This window comes from Heptranchias perlo, chromosome 20, assembly GCF_035084215.1.
Source record: "Heptranchias perlo isolate sHepPer1 chromosome 20, sHepPer1.hap1, whole genome shotgun sequence".
Classification (NCBI taxonomy): Eukaryota; Metazoa; Chordata; class Chondrichthyes; order Hexanchiformes; family Hexanchidae; genus Heptranchias; species Heptranchias perlo.
In genome coordinates, this window is record NC_090344.1 from 42,814,992 (window position 1) to 42,839,581 (window position 24,590).

A 24,590-nucleotide genomic window follows, 5' to 3' on the forward strand; every position below is an offset into this window, starting at 1 on the left:
CAAACTCTTCCTAGGTATTAAGTTTTCTTATATGACACTGGGTTTAGTCTATGAGTTTCAAGTCCATATAGTTCCTATGTATTATATAGAGATCAGCCTGTAAAATTCAAATGTATGCAATTGGGTTCAGTCCCTACAGCTTCTACATGTGAGATAAGGTTCAATCCAAAGAGCCCCAACACACAATTGTTGCTCTGCAGACAGCTTTTCATGCGCTTTTGCGTGTTCAGTCCAAGAATGTTTTACTTACGCTTTGTGGTCGTGTTCTGCACTGCAGAGAACTTCAGATTCCACTTACTTCAGCCAGAGAACTCCCAATCTAGGATGGGATCTGCCGCTGCCCACTTTTTATTGAAAAACCCAAATGAGCCAGGGCTCGGTATGCAGGACATCAACAAGGTTGGAAAGGGTAGAAGAGATAAATCAAGAAATGATTAGCTTGGATGTAAAAGGCTGTAAATTCCAGAAGGAATAGGCCGAGGGAGGAAAGTGAATGAATTTAAGTAGGAGACATTGTAAGGAGTCTTGATTTCAACACAGTAAGGACGCAGGGGGGAGACTGGCAGATTCAATGAGAGATGGAGAAACTCAAGAAAGTGGAGACTGAGAGAAAGCAAAGGAGAGACATACACGGATAGAGAGACAGAGATTGGAGGCTCGAGGTGAGAGGGATTAGTAATTAGATGGTAAGTATTTTTTCTTTATCCTGTCTGGTGGCGTGATTGGGATACTAGAAACCCTCCCCAAATGTGGGTGCAGCATTCTTAAGTCTGAGATGAATTTGGACTTGTTAAAAAGAGCTAAGAGTTTAAATGAATTTCCTTCTTTCTAGGTTTGCCGCACTTCATCTGTCATATAAGTAATTAGTGGGAGTATTTACCTGAAGGAATGTGCTCCACTTTTCTGCAATAAAATTATATTGTTCTAGACAAGATAATTTCTCTCATCCAATGAAGAACTCTCACTGGGCCTTCTTTTGAGAACACTTCATTTGCAATTACAAACTCAGAGTCTTTAAGGTATAAATCGACACCTCAAATCTCAGCCCAGGAGCTTTGGAATTATTTTCAATAATTGTGTCAGAATTTAATTTGAATATAAAACCATTGAGCTGTCAGTTGAGACATCCATACTGGGACATTAGACTATAGCAAGCTATTTGCAATCAGAAAGAGAATACAATTTAACTCTCAAAAGGCCTAAATTAATATTTCTGCATCGCTGAATATTAGGAAGCAGGAAAAGAGTGACACAAAAGACCAGAAGAACATTTTTAATTAACTTGCTGATGACAACAACAGTATTTTAGAAGCCAGGCATGGGTTAATCTCAGGGGGGTTCCATAGACCCAAAGCCGGTTGAGAAAGTAGCCTCTTTAAAATAGAAGAACTATTCAACAAAGCAAAGAAGCGGTACATTGTTTACCATAGATTAGGAAGAAACCAAACATCTCCAGGATCTTGCTATAAGCATATTTAGTTTTCACTGTTGGCTTCCACCTTTTGTGGGTATTCTGAAGTTCAGCATCCTCGGGTCCCATTTTTCATCAACAATACACAAAGCACGCAAGTGCATCATTCAGTTTCTAACCTGACAAGTTGTTTAGGAGTGAAGACAATTGGAACATTATCAAGCTTGTAGATTGTAGGAAGAAGGGAAGACTGAGGAAGGTAAATTTCCACAGTTTTGAGGCCCTGTGAAAGAACTGAGTTTGAGAAGGAGATGGTGCAGTGAGTCTTGACTTCAACACAGCGAGAATGCATGGAGGAGGAAAAGTGTTTGGAACGGTGTTTTTTAAAAATTCGTTCATGGGATGTGGGCGTCGCTGGCAAGGCCGGCATTTATTGCCCATCCCTAATTGCCCTTGAGAAGGTGGTGGTGAGCCGCCTTCTTGAACCGCTGCAGTCCGTGTGGTGAAGGTTCTCCCACAGTGCTGTTAGGAAGGGAGTTCCAGGATTTTGACCCAGCGACGACGAAGGAACGGCGATATATTTCCAAGTCGGGATGGTGTGTGATTTGGAGGGGAACGTGCAGGTGGTGTTGTTCCCATGTGCCTGCTGCCCTTGTCCTTCTAGGTGGTAGAGGTTGCAGGTTTGGGAGGTGCTGTCGAAGAAGCCTTTGCGAGTTGCTGCAGTGCATCCTGTGGATGGTACACACTGCGGCCACAGTGCGTCGGTGGTGAAGGGAATGAATGTTTAGGGTGGTGGATGGGGTGCCAATCAAGCGGGCTGCTTTGTCCTGGATGGTGTTGAGCTTCTTGAGTGTTGTTGGAGCTGCACTCATCCAGGCAAGTGGAGTGTGATTCCATCACACTCCTGATTGTGCCTTGTAGATGGTGGAAAGGCTTTGGAGAGTCAGGAGGTGAGTCACTCGCCACAGAATACCCAGCCTCTGACCTGCTCTTGTAGCCACAGTATTTATATGGCTGGTCCAGTTAAGTTTCTGGTCAATGGTGACCCCCAGGATGTTGATGGTGGGGGATTCGGCGATGGTAATGCCGTTGAATGTCAAGGGGAGGTGGTTAGACTCTCTCTTGTTGGAGATGGTCATTGCCTGGCACTTGTCTGGTGCGAATGTTACTTGCCACTTATGAGCCCAAGCCTGGATGTTGTCCAGGTCTTGCTGCGTGCGGGCTCGGACTGCTTCATTTTTTGAGGTGAGCTGAGGAGGAACAAGACAAGAAAGTACAGAGGTGCACTAACAATGATATCAGTAAGATACAGAGAGAAAAGAAAATGTGCGAAAGAGAGAAGGAAGTTAACAGGTGGAGGCGAGAGAGGGATCAACCATCAAGCACTTGCCACTCTCCGATACCTTGCCTATTTCACCATTGTTCATGTGTGAGCTTCAGCCAGCAACATTCAGAGTCTTTTAATTACCTCCCAGGGGGAGGGTGGGAAAAAAGCAGCAGGGTTCCTCCTCCAGATTATCTAGCAACTCCTGCTGGAAAAGTGTACATGCGTAGGGATTGGCCAAGGATCAGGCTCAACTGTGATGACCTTCTACTGTGGTCAAAATGCCTGCTGACACATCTGGTCTCACACATGAAGAATGGGACAGTTGGCCAAGATGGTGGAAGGCTACTGGCACCTATGGAACGGTATCCCAAACAGTTAGTACCTTCAGGAGGCGACGGGAGAAATTGGAAAAAATAAATGTTTGCTCATCTCATATTTTCCGACACCAGACATGGATGTAAAAATTAAGATTCAGTGACGGGAACACACACTGGGAATTCAGGGACAGAGGTCAGCACACCCAATTCATGGCTTGGATGGCTTTCTATCCTTTAAAATTAAGTAATTTAAATTAATGGAGAGAAAATGATGTGAGCTGCAAATCAGGTGTGCTGACCTCCTTGCCCAAATTCCCATTGTGCATAGTTCTGCACCAAGAGTGCCAAATCTTTAAATTTACTCCTGGTGATTGATAAAGTAATACCATCCTGCCACCAGTGATATAACCACACATCTTGAAACCCAACACAAAGCCCTTGTGCTCGAGCCTAAATGTTTCTGTCAGCCTGACAAAGCAAATTGAAGAAAACACTTCCCAACATTTATGCGGTGCTGTGAGCTTCTCTAGCCGCCCAGTGGACATCTGATGTCAGTGCAGATAACAGACAATGTCCGCTCCGATGCGACATCTCCTCACCAACAGCACCCATTGTCAAGAACATGACATTCAGTGACAAGCAGCAACAATGAAAGATAAGGTTCTATATATAACACAGAGGATATTCAGTGTAGTGCAAGTCTTATTACTGGGAGGTGATAGTAGGGATTACAGCACCTGGTATATATTATTCAGAGCAATTCCCATAATAGCAGGAATACAGTATCTGGTGTGATACTGGGTTACGCACACTAGGAAGTCTCAGATTCAATCCCCTGGTCTGTGCTGTTACCTGATGATATCAGCCAAGGCAGAAGCTGAGGCACAACAACTTGCCTCAGTACCCTTGGACTAGGGAACAAATATAACTCGCGTCCCTGCTCCAGATAGAGTCTGCTGTAGCTCCTAACAATAATCTACAGTTGTGGGACTAAATTGGACAACTTTTTTGAAGTGCCAACACAGTCATGATGGGCCGAATGGCCTCATTCCGTGCTGTAAGATTCTATGATTCTATTCTATGAATGATATAAGCATATATATGAGAAGAAAAGAAAACCAGGAATGCTGGAAGTCTGAAATAAAAAACTAGAGATGCACAGCAGCTCAAACAGAAAGACAGATTAATGTTTCAGTACTAGTTACATTAAGTGATCTTAGCCAGGGCACTATTTGGAGCGTGTAGTTCATGGGCAAGGGAAAGGTGCTGGGAAAATAAAGTAAAGAACATCGTGAGCCTTATTTGTTGGATTGTTCGTTATCAGGAAGATATCTGGTATTTAACTCCTTCAATTATAATAAGCAGTTTTTAATATATACCCAATTTATTTTTAAATGGATGGCATTGTCAAGAAAATTGACATGCAACCAATTTTCCTCATTTATAAATGGGGATGGCAAGATACAATCCGTGAGACCAGAACCTTATTTCCTGCTGCTGAACCATATTTCTTTAAGAACAATATTGGGAGTCATCCTATATTTTATTGGAAGAAATAAAGGCCCACAGCTCAAGGTTGAAGAGGGTAGGACAGAAGACCAGGGGTAGGTGACATCAGACTTGGGTTTTAAAAGCCTGTAGATTGTAGGAGGAAGGGAAAACCAAGGGAAGTGAGGAGTTCCATAGTTTTGAGATCCTGGGAAAGAATAAGCCAGAGGGGGAGATAGTGCAATGAGTTTTGTTTCCAACACCGTGAGGATACAGGCAGACTGTGCATGACAGGGTATTTGGAACGTAAAAGGAACAAGCAAGGAAAGTTCAGGGGAGCAAGGGTCATAGTGGCACCAATAAACAAGAGAAACAAGAAAGGTTGCAAAGAACAAAGGAAGAGAGGAGGAGAGGTTAGAGGCCGGAGGTGAGACAGAATTGTCTGCTCTCTGAATTGGCTGGAAAGATGTGAAAAGGGGAGAAAGTAACGTTTTAAAATTACAATACATGCCACAACTCAGATAGTGAACTGAAAGCTGCAAGATGGCTCACATACTGCTGTAATAATACTGGGTTTCTCCAAGTCATGATTTCACTACAAAAGCAGAATTTCCAAATACATCGAGGGATCTGCTCACCTCGGAGATTTGATACCTTAACCCTTGTAGGTTCCTGTTCTCTCTACAAAACCTCCCCCCAACCCCCCCATCTGGGTTCAGTCAATAGTAGTCCCTTGTGTAATGCGGTTAATACAGGCCTGTGGATGTCTGAGAGAGCGTACACAGAAATGATAGGAAACAGTCAAGAGAGTATGAGAGAGTTGATGGAAATATTAACATACATGAGCGAGGTGACTGGCTGTCTGCTTTCATGGGTTACGCACTTAATATATCCCTTAGAAGCTTCCCACACTCATTGGAAAACTGAAGTAACCTTTCTGAGTGTCCCTCAAATATTGTGGAATACAAAAATCTACCTCCTTTGGATTATGTTAGTTCCAAAAGAACGGAGAACTCTAAAAAAGGGAAATCTAAAATGTCTCTCATTCAGTGATGTCACATTTACACCAATTGGCATTCTTGCCAACCATTAGGCACTTACCCTTCGATTTTGATTTGTTTTGGTTTCCCTGCCTATAAAAGGCAAACATGCCAGTTTTATTCACCATATGCACCCTCCTAGTTTCACACACCCATTTTACAGCCCTAACAAAAACCACTACCATGAAACTAGGACATGTTCTTGAACTATCAGGACCTGAGGAATCGTAGACGTGCAGTCAGCAAGCACTTTCTCCGTAACAAAAAATAACTTTTTTTCTGTGGTAAAAAATGGAGCGAAGGGATGAGGTGGGCTTTGTGAATTATAGAAAACAGATGTTTTCTGATCAGGGACTTAGGGGGCGGTAGGAGACCCAGCGCATGACCATCACACAGCAGTGAGGAGCTTTTAAACTAGTTCCAGGCCAGACCTAGACCTATGGGTCAAAGGGTTTTTAACAAAAAGAGAGGGCTCAAGAGAGGAAGTGACATTGTGCGGGAGTATTTACAAAGGACTACTTACCCCTCTCAGTCTTCCCTTCCTCCTACAATTCTCAGGCTTCTGAAACCCAAGCATGAAAAATGCCTAGTCACCACTTCTTGATGCATCCCTTCTTCTCTCCCATTCTTTTCAACCATCCTGCCATCCTGCCATCGCAGTGGTTTCTTCATGAATCAGGATTCCCACTCCCGTAACCCCTGTTGGGAGAGTGCACGTCTGGTGGTCGGGTGAGGACAGGATTGATGTTGGTTGTGGTGCCCTCCATCACTGAGCATACTGCCAATACTGACTGTCCAGCCTGACTCATGGAGAATAGCCACCCGGGTGAGTTACTGGAGGGTGACCAGCACCCTCGTAACTGTAACCTCATGAGAAATCAAAACCTTTGAGAGGGGAAGTTGAAAGAAATGTCATGAATAAAATTAAAATCTGGCTTTGGCAAAAGAGACAAAAGAACTACATGTCACACCATGTGATGAAACACTGCTTTTAGCAAACAAATAAAAAAGGTTGCTCCTTCAAATCAGCTTTGTCAAGTAACAGTTTCTCAAACTATGACCTCTCAGGTTTCAATGAACTGGAACTGAATCGCTCTGGATTTTAGATACATTCATCACAAGTTTAAAAAAGTGCCAAGATTTTTTCTTCCAAATAAATTGGGAAAGTAGTTCTTTTGTTCCATTTGTTCAAAATGCTTTGGAAACCCTAGCCATTGTCTGTCAGCTCGAGAGGAGAAAGATTGTGAAGCAGTTCGTGTCTGTGTCTGTCTTGAGGGGGTTGTGGGACTGCGCTACAAAATGTGGTTGCCATGGTGACTAGAAAAAAAATGAAACCACTTTGAGTTCACCTGGGACCAACAGCCACACATCTGCTATTTTAAGAGCTGGGCTTCTGGAATCTACCTTAACCCTTTCTGGTGATATTTTTTTCCCCATCTCTTCTGAAGGCACAGACTCTTGCTGGGGTACGGTTCAACAGGCACCGGCAGTCCTGCGGTACCTCACCCATGTGGCCATTCTTCATGCGCAAGCTGGCACATTAGGCATCAGTGGGGCAATCAACCAGGGGGGGCATCGCGGCCAAGAATAGTCACATCCTCATCCAATATTCATGTACAGATGCCTTTCCAGCAGAGGTTACTGGCTAGCGATCAGGAGCAGGATCTCTGACTGACCTCCCCCCTCCCTAGCCAGGGACTTTGAGTCAATTACAGCGCCCCTCCTGCTCCCCCACTGACAACAGACTACCGAAGCATAGAGCAGACAGCGAACACTGGGGCCGTCCTCGTCTGTCTGGCTCAGTTCCACACTGCTTTTACGAACACAGCTATCTGGGAAACTTGAATCAGTTTTTTGAAAATATTACATGACAGGTTGAGAGTTTTCATCCACTGTATGTTCGTATGTTGTGTTCACCTCTCTTGGTAAGTTCACTGAGCCAAGGTTTAGGATGACACAGGAGAATCAGGCATTTTTGTGGATGAGAGGGTCATTAATCTCACATTAAGGTTAGATTGCAGCCCATACCTCTTGGGGAAGAGGAGTGAGAGGGGTTGATGCCGTATCTGAATGGAATTTCACATCCAGCTCCTTGGACAGGGAAAATAATGCAAAGCTGCATCACTGAGGTGACAATTGAAGTGACTTAATTTAACTGGGCAGAGAAGTTATTCCCCTGCCCTGCACGTGTTTAATTGCCTCAGAATTTTTTTTAAAATCTACTAGTATCAGCCACCCAATACTCAGGTCAAGCTACTATCTTAACTAGTTTGCCACTCAACACCTCAACAAATGCATGGCATGAATGCCCATCCTTTGGTTAACCTTGTAGCACACCTTTAAGCAAGGCCCACAGCTGCAGAGACTTGCAGCCCATGACTAATGGATGTTATTTTGCCATCACTGTCTTAGCTTTTGTCCTCTCAGCCCCGTTCACCATTTGGCCCATGTGAGATCATCATAGGCCGGTGTACTCTCTGGATTTTTCCCTGGCCACTCTCTCTGAGTAATGTGGTTTGGCCTCCATTTAGGACCACCCCATCCTATAGTACAGGACAGGCTTCTACCTTGATTCTCAAAATGAAGTTTCTTTATATATAAACAATAAGTCCAGATGAAAATTGGTTGGAGGCGCTAGACCCCCAGAAATATTACGGTGGCTTGTTTGGTGACCTTTGGCAGTCTCACTTAGCGATGCCAAAGGATGGCTGCTGTGGGAAATTGAAAAATATCACTCTTGGGCATTAGTGGTGCTCTTCTTCATTGTACTGCTGGGACAGTATAGAGGTAACTTCACTCTGCATCTAACCCATCCTGAATCTGACCTGGGAGTGCTTGATGGGATGGTGCAGATCAAGTTGTATTCTACATCTCACCCATACTGTATCTGGCCTAGGAGTGTTTGATGGGGAAATGCAGAGAAAGTCTGAACTGACATTTAACCTGTGCTGTACCTGGCCTAGGAGTGCTTGATGCTGAAACTGGATACCTGAAATTGAAAGTGTTCCATCCCAAGCAATAATAGAAAACAAAGTAAAACTGCACCTCTTGCAACCGACAATCACACCGGAAAGTGACTGCGAAAGTGTCCAAGTAACAGCGACATGAAAACAGAGTATGTTTTTCTTGTTAAATCAATTTAAGGTTATAATTTGGGGCTGTCTACTGGATATGGATCGAGAGACGCTTGGACTAGTTATTGATTAAGTGTTGCTTCATTCCAAGAGGCACTAAATCGTGCTGTGCTCAGAGAGGATAAAGTATACAGGCTATGGGACAGATTCAATCCTTTCAAACAAATCTAGCACTGGCCTCTTTCATTTCATGTCGAGATTACAGGTCTACAACCACACTGCTTGTTGTTTTGAAAGAAACCCAATTGATAATACTCTTCAGGCTGTATAGGCTGTGTGTTGACAACTTTCCACAACTGAGGCATACAGATCAGAAAAGTGTAAGATTCAATCTTCAGACTATGCTGAGTTAGCTGATCAATTTAATGACTCATTTTTAAAAACAACTCCGTGATTAAATATACCCCTACCCCACAGCCCCAAATGTTGTACTGGCAGGAAGGTCCAGATTTGATCCCGAGTCTCAGCCAGAGTGGCAGTGGGGGTTGTTACAGTTAGCCTCTCTGCTCCTACTCTAGAGAAGGGAACAAAAAGTCAGCCAGGGGGTTGCTCTGCCATGTGCATGGACATTGACTGAGGACAGAATTTCCCCTGTCCCCCAACTGTGGTCAAATATCCTGCCAACACTCACTGTCCAGGTTCACACATGAAGAATGGCCCCTTGAGCGAGGTAGCAGACAATGACGAACACCTGTAGAACACTATCCCCAACTGAGTTAGCACCTTCAGACGAGGAGGGGAAGAATTGGTGGGGGAGGGAGAAAATTAAGAAATTCCCAGGATCTGTTGATGGCATCATACAGCGAATCTAATAAGAAAAATGTTATTGTTCAAAGTAAGGGGTCAACCCCAGTACGGCTGTTGTGTAATATTTTGATATTGGTCTTGTTTAGCAACCGAGTACCAGGCATAGAATCTGACACACAGACATGTGTAAATACTGAAGCAAAGAAGGGCTTGGTATGGCAGTGGATTTGTCATTGTGTTGTGTGAAAGTAAATCACAGTAATAGAGCTGTGTGTTAATGGCCGGATACAGCTGAGTGCAGAGTCAGACACCGGGGTACTTAACCTCAGTGTTTCCACCAGCCCCCTCATTATTGAATCGCTCTCAATTCATGAGAGCGGATGAGGGGCTATTTGAAGCATAACAGGACTTTTTGTACTCAGAAGCATGTATACAACTCAGGCCTCTGTCAGGAGTGTTCAGTTATCAACAAAATAATAGTTGATACAATATAAAACGTGGGGCTATATTTTACTCTCATTTAGTATAATGTGGGGAGCATGGCTTTACACTGATGTCAATTTTTTCATTAAAATCTGTGAATGGAGTACAATATATCCATTAATTTTTCTTCTCTGCAATTTTCTCCTCAAAGCGTTGACTTGAGCTGAATTAGGGGTTCCACGAGTGATGGCTAATCTCTAGTACCTCTCCCAAGTGACCATTCTTCATGTGTGTCAACACGCGCAGGAATTACCGGATAGTAATCAGGAGCAAGAGCCTTGGATGCTCTCCTCCCTACTGCAGGGGCACTGAGGTCAGCATCTCAACTGCTGCACCAGTGAACTCAACACAACATTGGGGCTGAATCCTGGTACCTTCCTATTCCGCTTAGCTCATTTCCACACTGGTTGGTGGAAATATTGCAAGCCATCAGGAGAAGAGGGGCACCAAGTTTAACAACTTATTGAACCGCCTCGCCTGATTCAGCCCTTATTCTGCTATAAGCTCCACAGAGACTGACCAGATCTTTCCTAAAACCAAGTATTTTTTTAGTATATTTTCCCTGAATTTTCTGTGTTTTTGTTTGGCACCCATTCATCTGCCCTCTCTTTCCATCTGCCTGCCCTTCATTTTTCTCCCCTCTATCCATATGCCCCTTTTCCCTCTCTATCTGTCTGACTCTCTCTTCCCTCTGCCTGGCCCTCTCTTTCTATTCCGCCCCTACATCCTCACTCCACCTATCTACTCCCCTTTGTCCCTTTCTTCACCTAATTCTTGACTTTTGCTGTACATCTGCCATTCTCTTCCTCCTCCCTGCCCCTTTTTTCTCTGCCTCTCTTATCCTGTCCAATTCCAGGGCAACTTTTTGCTGTGGACTGCCAGTTTTGCTTACTTTCATTCATATATCCGCACACAGGGAATTTTTCCTGTGACGTAAAGATATGGGAACAAGTGGATTTTATAGCACTGTTTTCTGCCTGTTTCAGAGTGTGATATTGAAAAAGTATTTTTGTTTTGTTTTCAGATTCTTCTTAAAGTTCTTCCTCAAGTGCAATCAGAACTGTTTGAAAACAGCCGGGAACCCTCGCGACATGCGCCGATTCCAGGTACTGCTTAAAATTCCAAACTCGCCCCCCAACTGTATCATGGTAGGACAAGGTCAGGCTGAAAGTTGCCCTCGAAAGGGGCATTATCATCCTGGTAAACTGATTTCAGGATTGTAAAGAAAATGTGTGCAATGATGCACAGCAGCGATGTCGCAGCACCCACTGTGCCCAGTGGGGCACCCACGAGCCCAGTGATGCCAATTGTACCACTACCACTGTCCCGGCTGAAATCGGCTAACTCAACCCAAAAGGGGGACTAAGCCCAAGATCTTCCTAGTCTGTAGGGCTCAATACCACATTGGAGGGTAAACTTATTCACAAAGCCAACCAGGAACTCCTCTTAAAGGCAGAAATGAAGTTTGTTTTTAAGGCTTAAAATGAGCTTTGCGAAATTCCAGAATTAAATCACCGTTGGGGGAGGTTGGGTGGGCTGGATGGAGACACCAGCCTTTCATCTCTGCGACTTTGGTTCAGATCCAGCTCATACTGATGGAGTGACCACCTCCACTGTCTGCTGGCTAAGCGGCTCTGATGCAAAATCAGTTTCAGCAGCCTCAATCCAGCTTCTAGTGCACATTGGCCGACGATATAAAAACATCTCTAATTTTGTAATCTCACTTAGAGAGGTCACAGGATGGCTGTGGTGGGAAATGGAAAAATTATTACACTAGTCCAATGGGAATGCTCTGGTGATGTTGACTGAGACACATTGATAGGACAGTGTAGAGGGAGCTTTATTCTGCAGCTCACTCATGCTGTACCTGAACTGGGAGCATCTGATGGGACAGTCCAGAGTGAGCTTTACTGTATTAAACCCATGCTGTACCTAAACTCGGAATGCTTGATACGGCAGTGTAGAGGGAGCTTTACTCTGCATCTAAACCATGCCGTCATTGAGCTGGGAGTGTTTGATGGGGCAGTGTAGTGGGAGCTTTATTCTGTCTTTTTACCTCTGCTCTATCTGACCTGGGAGTGCTTGATCCTGATACTGGGTGCTTGACAGATAAAGTGTTCCATTCCTCAGCATTAATCTCTCTTATCTCAAGCAGCACAAAATAAAAAAAGGTCATAACAACACAATTAGGCAGCTCAACAACATATCAAATGGACTGGAATATATCTCATTATCGACTGGAGGTAAACTGACCAACAAAGACCCCAAAATCATCACATGGATTGCATTTAATCATGATGCTCTCACATGCTTTTTTGGCAGAAACTAGTCTCTTAACAGATTACGACACAAGCAGAAAATATAGATCATGGGAAAAAATATCCTGAAATCCCAATCCTAACTGCTTTTCCAAGACGCAAGAAGTTTTTGTAGCTGGAAGGATTTATGGTCAGTGTTTTGGGGATTTGTGTGGGATTGTGTCCGACCCCCTGGATATGAGTTCAGCGGATTGCAGTTTTGAAAGCCGAGCAGTGCAGAAGAAAAGGGAACAGGAAATGGAGGGAGGTGTTTCAGGAAGTTGTCGGGAGATGACTGATGGACTCCAGATGGGACGGGTCAGTTTCAGTGACCCAGGAAACTGACAAGAGGGACAATTGCTGGCACTGGGCAAAGTGCTAGGCCCTCCCCTTAACAATCGCAACACATTACGACAACCTCGTTTAAATGATTAAGTAGACTGATTCACTCATTTCACAGATTATGTTACATCCCAAACATGGACTCTTCCACAGATGCCTTTATGTTTGCCAGATGTAAGAAATTAATTTTGTTAATTCCTTTCCTCCTCTCCTGAAGGCTGGGATGCGGTTTTTCAAAAGCTAGCTGTCCTCTGTAATCTCACCCAAGTGGCTATTCCTCATGCATCAGCCTGGACTTTGAGCGTGGAGAGTAGCACAGCTCAGCCTGTTCTTGTTCTTACCCTGACCTGGCACACACGCAATCGAGAGTAGGAACTCTGGCTGATTTTTATCCCTTTGCCTAGTGCAGGGTGCTGAGGCTAATTCTATCATTACTGCTTCCCTGGCTGACATCACCTAACTCAGCACAGCCGAGGGATTGAACCTGGGTCGACACAGCTCACTACCACATGTACCAGTGCATTTACCAACTGGGCCAGTAGGGGAGCTCCAATACTGATCTTTGAAAGGAAACATGATGGTGAGACGAATATTTTAACTTTCCTATTCCCATTTTGAAGTTTATTACTTATTCCCCTCAACAATCTCCCTATGTGGCACACCACGCTCTGCTGGCACAGAAAGCAGATCGGTGTGTGGCTTGTTTGCAGAGCTCTCCAAGTGCCACTATTGAGCCCGTTGCGAGAAAACAGGCAAGACTGGTGGTGTCTCACCTGCATATTTCCTGTTTCCTATCTCTCCCAATGCACACCCTCCCGCCACTCCCACCCCCCCCCCCACTCCACCCTGCCATACACCCAAGATCAGGAGGTCAATACTTAGTAAAATCTCAGGTGCCTGTTGAAAATTAATTGAATTCATGAACTGTGCTGAGTCCTAGCACACATCATGTAAATAGCTCTTATAACCCCAGATCCTGGTTACCACCAGATCAATGATTCATTATTGGTCCATCAATCATTCAAGCATTTTCTTCCATTTCACTGCATTAATCTTCATTCCACTCTTCTTCTGCAGTTCTCTCTTCTCTGTTGATTTACTCTCTGCTGAATTTTGAGCCTTTTTCTCACTCTAACATAGATTTCCTCTGTGCATTTGGTATGAAAAAATCATATGATTTATGATTTCACTTTATCTAGTCCACACTAGATATGAGTCACTGGGATGGAGTTTGCAGTCCCAATGCTTGATCGGCAGGACCAGTGTGCATTGGAGTAATTCACCAATCCGCGCTTGCTGTAGCCATTTCCGTCAGAATTTTTGGTTCATTGATATATTCAATGCAAGTGCCCAGTGTTTGATCCTCCGTCACCTGGGAGCTCACACAGTGGGGGAGACTGGATGTCTGGCACTGCTGCAACTACTTAAAGGGCTGCAGCAGCCGCTTAAAGGGAGATATTCTTTTACCAGGAAAAAATCCATTAAGACTTTCTGCTCAACTGATAGATCCACAGCTTCCAGAGCACTGTGCTTCATAGAAGCAGATGCTGTTTCAGAAAGTGGGCAAAGGAAGTCGTGCCTTATTTAGTTTTATCTCTTCTCAGTCATCTCAGGCGTTCTCTCTTCATTCCTTTTCCCCACTCACTGGTGTGCATCTCATATCTCTCTCAGCAGACCAGCCCTTGAAAAAAACAAGCACCTGAACCTAAATAATATTTGATTCATGAGGGCACAGACACAAGTTTATAAGAGGATGGTGAAAATACAGTTTAGACTTAGCTACTTTACACGGAGGCAGTGGATGTGTGGAACATGCTCCAGGAAGACAAGTTTAACAGGTTGGCAAATTCAAAAGGGAGATGGATGGATATTTGATGAAGGAAGTGATTGAATTATGTGACGTACGGAGTGATGCGTGATTTTTTCTGGACTTTGGAATCGGTCTGATGGACTTTAATAGTCTCATCCAGTCCTGTGCATTGCTTTATTCTCTCTTCCCAATCTCAGTCTATCTCTTACCTGTCTGCCACTCTTCACTGCCAGTTGGCATCAAAGACAAAGGGACCTTTTTTGCTTGAGGATTTTCATTTGAAATATCTCAAAGATTGGCAACAATGATCTAACCTGCTACGTACAAACAATACAGGGGCTGCACAGGACAGTCTCTCACACACTCATACACTTTCTCTATAGTATGTTGAAGGCTTTAACCCAACCACTGATGATTTTATTCTCTTTTCTATGTGTTCACATTTTTGTCAACTGGTTTTGTATCAAAAGGTTTGACAGCTGTTAGCAATTTTCAAAGTATTGGTTATTTCTCGAAATTTCAAGATCTCAATGTTTGTCACAAGCTGTACGATAAGCCACGACTGTCTTCAAAGCTACATCCACACCAAGTTACATTTTTCTGCATCTTACTTCACAGGTTGTTTTATCAACAACAATTAACGTTGATGGTCATGTGCTGGCTGTCTCCGACAACATGTTTGTACACAACAACTCTAAACATGGACGAAGGGCCCGGCGCCTCGACCCCACAGAAGGTATGTCCTTTCTTCTAGAGTATACACACTATTTATGTATGTAATGCTTTTTCTGGTTTAGAGTAACAGTTGTCCACTGTGAGTCCAGTTTTATCTAATCTGTGTGTCTCCGGGATTCGCGTAACGGCCTACCTGACCATAGGATATCAGCGCTGTATCTTTTCCATTTATTACTGCGCATGAGAAGAAGGCAAAGGCAAAATCATAGAACAGAATCTTAGAATCATTACAGCATAGAAGGAGGCCATTCAGTCCATCGAGCCTGTGCCAGCTCTTGGTAAGAACTATCCAATAAGTCTCACTCCCCTGCTCTTTCCCCATAGCCCTGCAAATTTTTTCCCTTCAAATATTTATCCAATTCCTTTTTGAAAGCCACGATTGAATCTGCATCCATCACCCTTTCAGGCAGCGCATTCCAGATCTTAACTACTCGCTGCATAAAAAAGCTTTTCCTCACGCGCCTTTGGTTCTTTTGCCAATCACCTTATATCTGTGTTCCTTCCGCCAATGGGAACAGTTTCTTTTTATTTACTTTATCTAATCCCATCTAAATTTACCCAGCTTATCCAATTTACCCGATATCTAAAATTTCCCAGCTTATTCAAATAAAACTGCTTAATAGTACTACTGGTTCGATGGGTTTTCTTTCTCTTCTTATAGGGAAGTGTCTGGCCTCTATTTTGCAACTGCCCACATGATTAGAATCAGGGCTTCATTGCGTGAATAATCACAGGCACAGAGTCATGTCCCATCAGGCCATGGTGCAGTGTGCTGTGGCATTCCTGAGACACTGGTTGGGATTTTGATCTCAGTCGGCAAGACTGGCACGGATATTAAATGGAATCCAAACATTGATACATTTCATAGGTTTTAAAGAGAAAATCTAAAAAAGTCCCATGGAGCTCAAGATTTTTTCTTAAAAGAAGAGATCTGCAAGATATTTTTGGCAAGGGCATTTCAGTTAATCCCAAGTCTTACACCAAGAAATGTAAGCTGAATCGCCAATATGTTCAGACTTTATAGAACAAACTATTTGATTATGGGGTATTTTTTAAAAATGACAAAACCTAGGCCTATCAAGATGCTAAGGGTTGGAAAGAGGAGAGAGAAGATGGAGTGAATCAAAAAGTAATGGATGGGTTGTAAAAGCCTGTAGATTGAAAGGAAAGAAAGAACTTGCATTTATGTAGCACCTTTCTTATCCTCAGCACTTCAGAATCAGTTAATTACTTTTGAAGTTTCATAATGTAGCCAAACAAAGCAGTCAGTTTGTACTCCGTAAGGCCCCACAAGCAGCAAAGAGATAAATGACCAGATCATCTGTTTCAATGGTGTTGGCTGAGGGATAAATGTTAGCAAGAGTGCAAAAGGATCTTTTATGTCCACCTAAACAGGTTAACTTGGTTTAACCTCTCGTTTGAAAGATGGCATCTCTGATAATATATCAAATCCTCAATACTGCAAAGAAGCATCAGCCTAGTCTGTGGAGTGGGGCTTGAACCCACAACCGTCTGACTATGAGGCAAGATTGTTACCACTCAGCTAAGGCTACTCCGATCATCCTTCAATTTTTTAATTTCATGAATTTTATGCACAATGTTTGACAAATGTGCCTGGGTGTCATAGCAAGTTAGAACATTGTCCTTTCACCTCGGGCAAATAGATTTAACTCCAGGCCAGGGCTGATGGCATTATTAGGAAGTCTTAAAAGGTCTCACCAATGTAATATGTCTCATACTTTAAAAGTTTGTCAAGTTTTTCAAGTCAGCAACCAAGTACTTAGTGGGCAGGTGTCCGTGATCCCAAAAAATTGCCCTTAAGTTGGCATCAATAGCAGTGTTATTCAGTCAGTCAAACCACAAGGGAGGGCTGGCATGGAAATATCACACCGGCACAATAAAGGATGTGCTCATCTAAAGTTGGTCTCTAAGCACATTGTCAGGGTACAGTTGATTGCTTCCGCTGAGGTGGGAGTGTTTGACTCAAAACAATGGAAAAATAGAAAGTGTATCAATACACAGACATTGTTCACCTCAAGAAGCATAACATTTACTCTCACCTTCAAAAAACCTAAAATATGTCATAGACACAATTTGTTTCTGACCTTAAAATTAAGGTCAATATTTTTTCAATGAGCAGCAAAATTCTGGGTCCAAGAGAATTCTCTGCCTAATCCACGGCTCTGTGAGGTGAGTGGGAGTGTAATCAAGATAAAGTTATAAAAAGGAACTAAGGGTGATGCGGGGAGATACTCTATGAATTTCCACCTCTGGGACCCAGGCTCAAAACCAGTCCAGGCTGATGGGAAAAAGTCAGTCTATTGGCAGTAAAGGTCCTGTATGAAATTAATTCAGGACAGTCTCAATCCAACTCCTAGTAGATATGGGCATCAGGTCACAGCCCAGAGCAAAAGCTGCCGCTAATTGGAACGTAAGCAGCAATTTTTTCATTTATGTGGGAAATGGACAAATGTCACATGAGCGTAACAGAGAGTGATTTTCTGAGGGTAGTTAGGAGAACGTGGAGATATTACTCTGTGCTTAATTAACATATGTGTACAGTGTGCAATGGAAATGTCCCATTTCCCAGCACCAACATCCCTCACCTTGACCACAGCATTTTTGAGAAAGGGAAATAAAATTGGCCTTAAAAATAAACGGGGCGAGGGGAGTCATGCTGAAGAGCACATATATTTTATAGTCATCACTGTGCACACTGGACTAACAACCTTCAGGAATGGTTCAAGCACAGTCAAATATACACACCAAATGGTGACTGAAGGGGGAATGTTCCTGAACACATCAGCTTTGGCTCCCAGACATCAAAGTACTCTCCCCACAGAGAATAGAATTGTTGATCACGGTTTTTTCATAGTCTTATGCGATGCCTACATTTGAGTGAATGCACATATTATAAATACACATGAAAATCAGTGGATTTGGAATTAGTGTAAAGATGGAACTGCTAATGAGATGTGCATAGGTTTGACATATTACAAAAACATTAGGGATGTCTCCAAAGGTTCTGGATCCCAAAGGTCCAACGGCATTATGGAAATTTCAGTGAATCCTCCAGAGGGTCCAGGTCCCCAAAGGTTCTATGGTAACCTTAGCAAGGATTTTGAAGGTTTCTAAGATTTCCAAAGCTTCCACAGTACTCCAGAATCAGCAGGAAAGTCTCTCAATGGCCCAGATACACAAAAGTTTGAGTGTGCTATGGAAATATTTGCAAGATCTCTAAAGGCATTTGCATTGAACAACAGGGGAGGCAGTTGAAAATCCTTGTTGGAAAGATATTGTTGTCCAGAAGTATGCTGTGCAAGGCTGCACAGTGTTAACAAGACTTAATGGGTTAAAGAGTTAAAATGTCAACATTCTACCATGAAATATGATTAAGTCAGTGAAGAATTTGCAGTGGTGTTAATTTCCTGTCACTGGACCACTGTGTAGTGAATAAAATCCCAGGAATCAGAGCAAGAAAACATTCCATTTTTTTTCCAAGACTGATTGAAAGTGATTGACTAGCAGCCCAGACACAGCTCGAATGTTTGGCCTGCTGCCAGAACCCTTCATGCTCTCCTCTGACCCTGTCAGCACTAAGTTGGAGGTGATGGATTGAGCTTGGATGTGGCCTTGAAACCATATAGCTTCTGACAGGGTGAGAAATCGTGAGGTTGAAGACAGGCTGCGATTCTCCCCTGCCTGATCCGCTCAGCTCCAAGTGGAAATGTGCACCCAGGTTTCCCTGTGATGCCGTGTTAAGTGGGTACAGCTGAACTTCAGGAAATGTTAGTCTGGGGATGGCTGGGATGGTGACTGAACTGTTTTAACAGGATGTGAGTGGGAAGTGAGTAGAGAGGCATACCTGCCTCTACTGAGCCTCATGGTCATTAATCTACTGGCCATATGAGCAGACACATTTTTACCTTTTAGCATCAATAATTTAGTGGCTCATAGACATGACTACTGCTTTTGTCGTGCACAAAGATGGCATGTGAGAGCTAGCACTCATTATATCCTCCATTTCAGCATTTCTTCTCATTCTTAAATAATATCCTTTTCCATGTTCAATTTCTGATCTGTGCTGTTAGTTGATGTCAGATAGGATGAGAGTTGGGGTGCCACAATTGGCTTCAGTGGCCCTAAGGCTAGGGAGGGAGAAAAATAACTCTTGCTTCAAATGTAGATATGTGGAAGGTTGATTCCTGTCATCGCTACATGTACTGACATTGTTGTGAACATGTTTAATGATTTCACTCAAAATACCAAGCAGAGTAAATCTTCTCACATTTGGAATGATGGTGCTACCCAGAGCAATTGGAGGAAACCGTCCCCACAGGTGAGGACAGGATCAAGTTTGACTGTGATGCTCTGCATGGTCAAATAGCCAACTGGTACTCGATACCTAGGCTCACTCATGAAGAATAGCTGCATGAAGAATGGCCACTTAGGGGAAAATAAATTAAATATGTTAACAACAGTGTTGAATACCGCAGACCTAACAACAACAGTGGACCACACAGATTCTGTATCTCTGGTCCATTTTCTGGTATATTTTTGGAGAAATGGAACGTGCCTGTCTTGTGATCTGTTACATAACACTTAAAGCTCTCAAGCTTAAATGTCAGCTCACAGGAGGAGCTCACAGTGCACAAGCAGAGTTTACTGAATGCTTGGCAGTAAGCTAGGTTGAGGCAGTGTGAGTTTGTAAAACCTCTGCAAGGTGATGTTAAGTTTCAGCAAGCTTTCACATGCTAAGTTTGTCCAAGATAACCCAAAATGCTAAAGGTTAGCATAAGCTGTGGTATGAATGATCTTTTACAGTTGTCTTACTGTGAGGAATATTGAAATAATACATGAAACCAAAGAACAACTTACAAACAACAACAATAACAGTGGTAATCTGCAAATTATTTGGATTCCAGCTGGTTATTTTTAATGATTTTTCTTGACAAATTGCACACAAAGAACATGGACAGAGGAAAAGGGGCACAGTACCATGGGAGGATTGGAGAGAAATTGGGTGCCATGCGTTAGCCTAAATGACAGGGTAACTTGACTGAGCTTGCTGACCTTCTCTTTCTCCAGTCTGGTCAGCTTCTTCAAATCAAAATCTCAATAGTGCTAAAAAAATTGTGTACACTTTTGTAGTATACTTCTCATTAATGGGACCTTGAAGTTTAAATCCATTTCCCAGCTTGAATGGAGCTTGAGTCGATTTCTGGCTAAACACTTGTTAGAGGGGCTTCTCGGGTAGCTGTGAGAATTGGGGAAAGTTGCAGTTTGGATCGTTGGTCTGTGTCGAGTTAGTTGATTTCAGTCGAGCTGACTGTATGGGTGCTACAATTGACCTCAGCGCTCCTGGGTTATGGCGGCGAAATCAATCAGTCAACATTTCTGCTTCTCTGCACTGTCTAAAGTCAACTGATGAAATGTACATTGGATTGGACTCAGCTGCAATACCGACAGACTGGTTTGTATGCCTCAGTACCTTACCAAGTGGTGTATTTAGTTTTCGAGTTCCCATTGCAATGTGGGCTTGTGACTTTTATACCCATGATAATTATCGAAGGGCCACAGTTAGCTTCTCCAACCATTTATAAAGGATAGTTGCTGTTGAAACATTTCTGCAGTGATTCTTCTCATCTCCCACCATAACTTTGGCAGAAGATCGGCAGAAATGGCCGAAGTTAAAGTGAGAGACTGGGAGAACCTGCATAGGGATTCTGCCCCACAAAAATGTGTGTGGGGCAGTTTCATTATACCTAATAAAACAGGCATTTGTTGTCAAAAGTTACAGTGGGATTTCAAGTGTCTGCATTGCCCTAGGTTGCCCCAGAACACTGCTAGGCAAAGTCTTCAGCACACGCACGGGTCTTCTGGCCATTTGAATGGCTTCGTGTTCGTGAGCAAGTGTAAGCCATCCAGCAGCACAGAAGTACAGTCGCTGTGCCTGTCGGTCCCACTGCAACTATAGAGGGTGGAAGTTGTGCTGGAGAGGGGGTGCTGTGGGCATGTGGCTGTTTCCAGGTTCCACTGTGCATAAGAACATAAGAAATAGGAGCAGGAGTAGGCTATACGCCCCCTTGGGCACGCTCTGCCATTCAATAAGATCCTGGTTGAATATCAATCCATAAATGTGCCCTCCCCCTACAGTTCAGAGGATAGAATACTCTGATTCTATAGAGAGTCATGACATTGCAATAAACTTAGTACTGCTGAATCATCTCTCACCACAAACGATTAGCAATGTTCACCTGTCCCTGTGCAAACTCTGGTACTGCCAGTGTCCCAAGATCAGTTGGGGACTTGGACGCTGATCTAGATCCTCTATCTCATGGCAAGTCTCTATTCTCGGAACTGCAACCCAGCTTTGCCACAATCTTTGGTCATGGTTAGAATTTTCCATTGGTCCTGCTTCTGTTTGTTCAAAGCTTGGTCTATTGGAATGGGGGGGAAGATCTGTCACAGCAGTCGTTACTGTTTAAAATCAAAATCACCAGCAACTATAATATGTTTTTCCTTACTTTCTAATTCTATTAATTTGTAATATTCTTAATTGAAGCAATCAATTGACAAGAGGAACCCGCTTTCTTGAGTTACTGGCCTAGAAGTTGGCTTACGCCCGACTCCAGCCACGAACTGACGCACCAAGACTGAGGCACACCTTTTTGGTGGCAGCTTCCAGCAGTACCTCTGAAGACCGCTGATTTGGATGCTGTTTAACTAAGAAAACTGACAGCAGCAAGCATGGCATATGCTGTGGTCATTCGAAAACCAATTTCGCAAATTTGAAATAGGTGTTAGTTTCCCAATTTGCATAGGTAATAGGCCCAACCCCGTTTTCAGGCCGGCACCCTGGCCGACTACAGGGCGTCCTAACCAATACGGCGTGCAACGCACACGCTGCATACCACATTGGACCCTTCAGCGTCCGTTTTTCACCTGACTCGGCCACTGACGTTTATACTTGAGTAATCTCGTCATTTCAATTGTACTTGTTAATTCCAAATTAGCCCTCCTCCATTTTGTAGCTATCTCTTTTTCCCTCTCCCACACATACAGCAGCACTTTACAATTATATAGCAACTTTAATGTCATTAAATGTCAAACGAAGAATTAACCAAAGAAGGATTGGGGTGGTGACTGAAAACAAGTTTGACAACGCTCCTGTGAAGCGCCTTGGGACATCTTACTACGTTAGAGGTGCTATATGAATGCAAGTTGTTGTTGACAAGGCAGGTTTTGTATAGGCTTTTGAACGAGGGTGGAAGGCAGAGAATGTCTCAGAATGTGGGATCAAAATGGTTAAAGGCTCTGCAGCTGAAGGGTTGTACAGATAAAGGGGGATGCAAAGGAAACCAGAATCAGAAAAGCAGAGGGCATGTATGGGGACACAGGGCTGAATGTTCAGCAGGCCAAACTATTCCAGTACAGCTACAACACTGGCATCTACCTGACAATGTGGAAAATTGCCCAGGTACGTCCTCTCCACAAAAAGCAGGACAAATCCAATCCGGCCAATTACCGCCCCATCAGTCTACTCTCAATCATCAGCAAAGTGATGGAAGGTGCTGTCGACAGTGCTATCAAGCGGCACTTACTCACCAATAACCTGCTCACCGATGCTCAGATTGGGTTCCGCCAGGACCACTCGGCTCCAGACCTCATTACAGCTTGGTCCAAACATGGACAAAAGAGCTGAATTCCAGAGGTGAGGTGAGAGTGACTGTCCTTGACATCAAGGCAGCATTTGACCGAGTGTGGCACCAAGGAGCCCTAGTAAAATTGAAGTCAATGGGAATTAGGGGGAAAACTCTCCAGTGGGTGGAGTCATACCTAGCACAAAGGAAGACGGTCGTGGTTGTTGGAGGCCAATCATCTCAGCCCCAGGGCATTGCTGCAGGAGTTCCTCAGGGCAGTGTCATAGGCCCAACCATCTTCAGCTGCTTCATCAATGACCTTCCCCCCATCATAACGTCAGAAATGGGGATGTTCGCTGATGATTGCACAGTGTTTAGTTCCATCCGCAACCCCTCAGATAATGAAGCAGTCCGAGCCTGCATGCAGCAAGACCTGGACAACATCCAGGCTTGGGCTGATAAGTGGCAAGTCACATTCACGCCAGACAAATGCCAGGCAATGACCATCTCCAACAAGAGAGAGTCTAATCACCTCCCCTTGACATTCAACGGCATTACTATCGCCGAATCCCCCACCATCAACATCCTGGGGGTTGTCATTGACCAGAAACTTAACTGGACCAGCCACGTAAATACTGTGGCCACAAGAGCAGGTCAGAGGCTGGGTATTCTGCGGCGAGTGACTCACCTCCTGACTCTCCAAAGCCTTTCCACCATCTACAAGGCACAAGTCAGGAGTGTGATGGAATACTCTCCACTTGCCTGGATGAGTGCAGCTCCAACAACACTCAAGAAGCTCGACACCATCCAGGACAAAGCAGCCCGCTTGATTGGCACCTCATCCACCACCCTAAACATTTACTCCCTTCACCACCAGCGCATCGTGGCTGCATTTATTGCCCATCCCTAATTGCCCTTGAGAAGGTGGTGGTGAGCCACCTTCTTGAACCGCTGCAGTCCGTGTGATGAAGGCTCTCCCACAGTGCTGTTAGGTAGGGTGTTCCAGGATTTTGACCCAGCGATGATGAAGGAACGGCGATATATTTCCAAGCTGGGATGGTGTGTGACTTGGAGGGAACGTGCAGGTGATGTTGTTCCCTTGTGCCTGCTGCCCTCGTCCTTCTAGGTGGTAGAGGTCACGGGTTTGAGAGGTGCTGTCGAAGAAGCCTTGGCGAGTTGCTGCAGTGCAGCGACGCCCAACATCCCATGAACGAAAAATAAAGGGCTGAATGAGGTTCAGGGGTAGTGAGGGGTGAGGGACGAGGAGGAATTTGTAGATGATAAGGATTTTGAAATTGATGTGTGAATATTTTTAGGGAATCAGTGGAGGGTGGTGAGCGTTGGTGCAATATAGGAACAGGACTTAGTGTGGGATGGGATGTGGACGGTGGAGTTTGCAACAAGTTGCAATTTGTAAAGGGTAGAACCAGGGAGGCTAGCAAGGACAATCAATTCTGGATCCCCCTCCCATGGAACCCCACTCTCCCTTCATTTAACCCTGCTCGCCTTGGCTATAGCCACTATATAACCATCCTCTCCCCAGTGGGTAACTACCAATGCAGTACTGAGGGAGTGCTGCACTGTCGGAGGTGCCGTTTTTCAGATGAAATGTTAAACTGAGGCCCCGTCTGCCCTCTCAGATGGATGTAAAAGATTCCATGGCACTATTCGAAGAAGTGCAGGGGAGTTCTCCCCGGTGTCTTGGCCAATATTTATCCCTCAACCAACATCACCAAAACAGATTACAGATTATCTGGTCATTATCACATTGCTGTTTGTGGGAGCTTGCTGAGCGAAAATTGGCTGCAGTGTTTCC

At 44.0% G+C, this 24,590-nt stretch overlaps 1 protein-coding gene across 4 annotated transcripts in view; it reads left to right on the top strand.

Moving 5' to 3' along the window:
* Nucleotides 1-24,590, top strand: part of LOC137335746 (transcription factor COE2) — a 208,694-nt gene that overhangs the window by 136,863 nt on the left and 47,241 nt on the right. For all 4 annotated transcript variants that reach the window (XM_068001077.1, XM_068001076.1, XM_068001078.1 and 1 more), the window contains 2 exons: nt 10,972-11,053; nt 15,015-15,132. In XM_068001077.1, the coding sequence (XP_067857178.1) occupies nt 10,972-11,053; nt 15,015-15,132 (200 nt within the window). The remainder of the gene's footprint in view (nt 1-10,971; nt 11,054-15,014; nt 15,133-24,590) is intronic.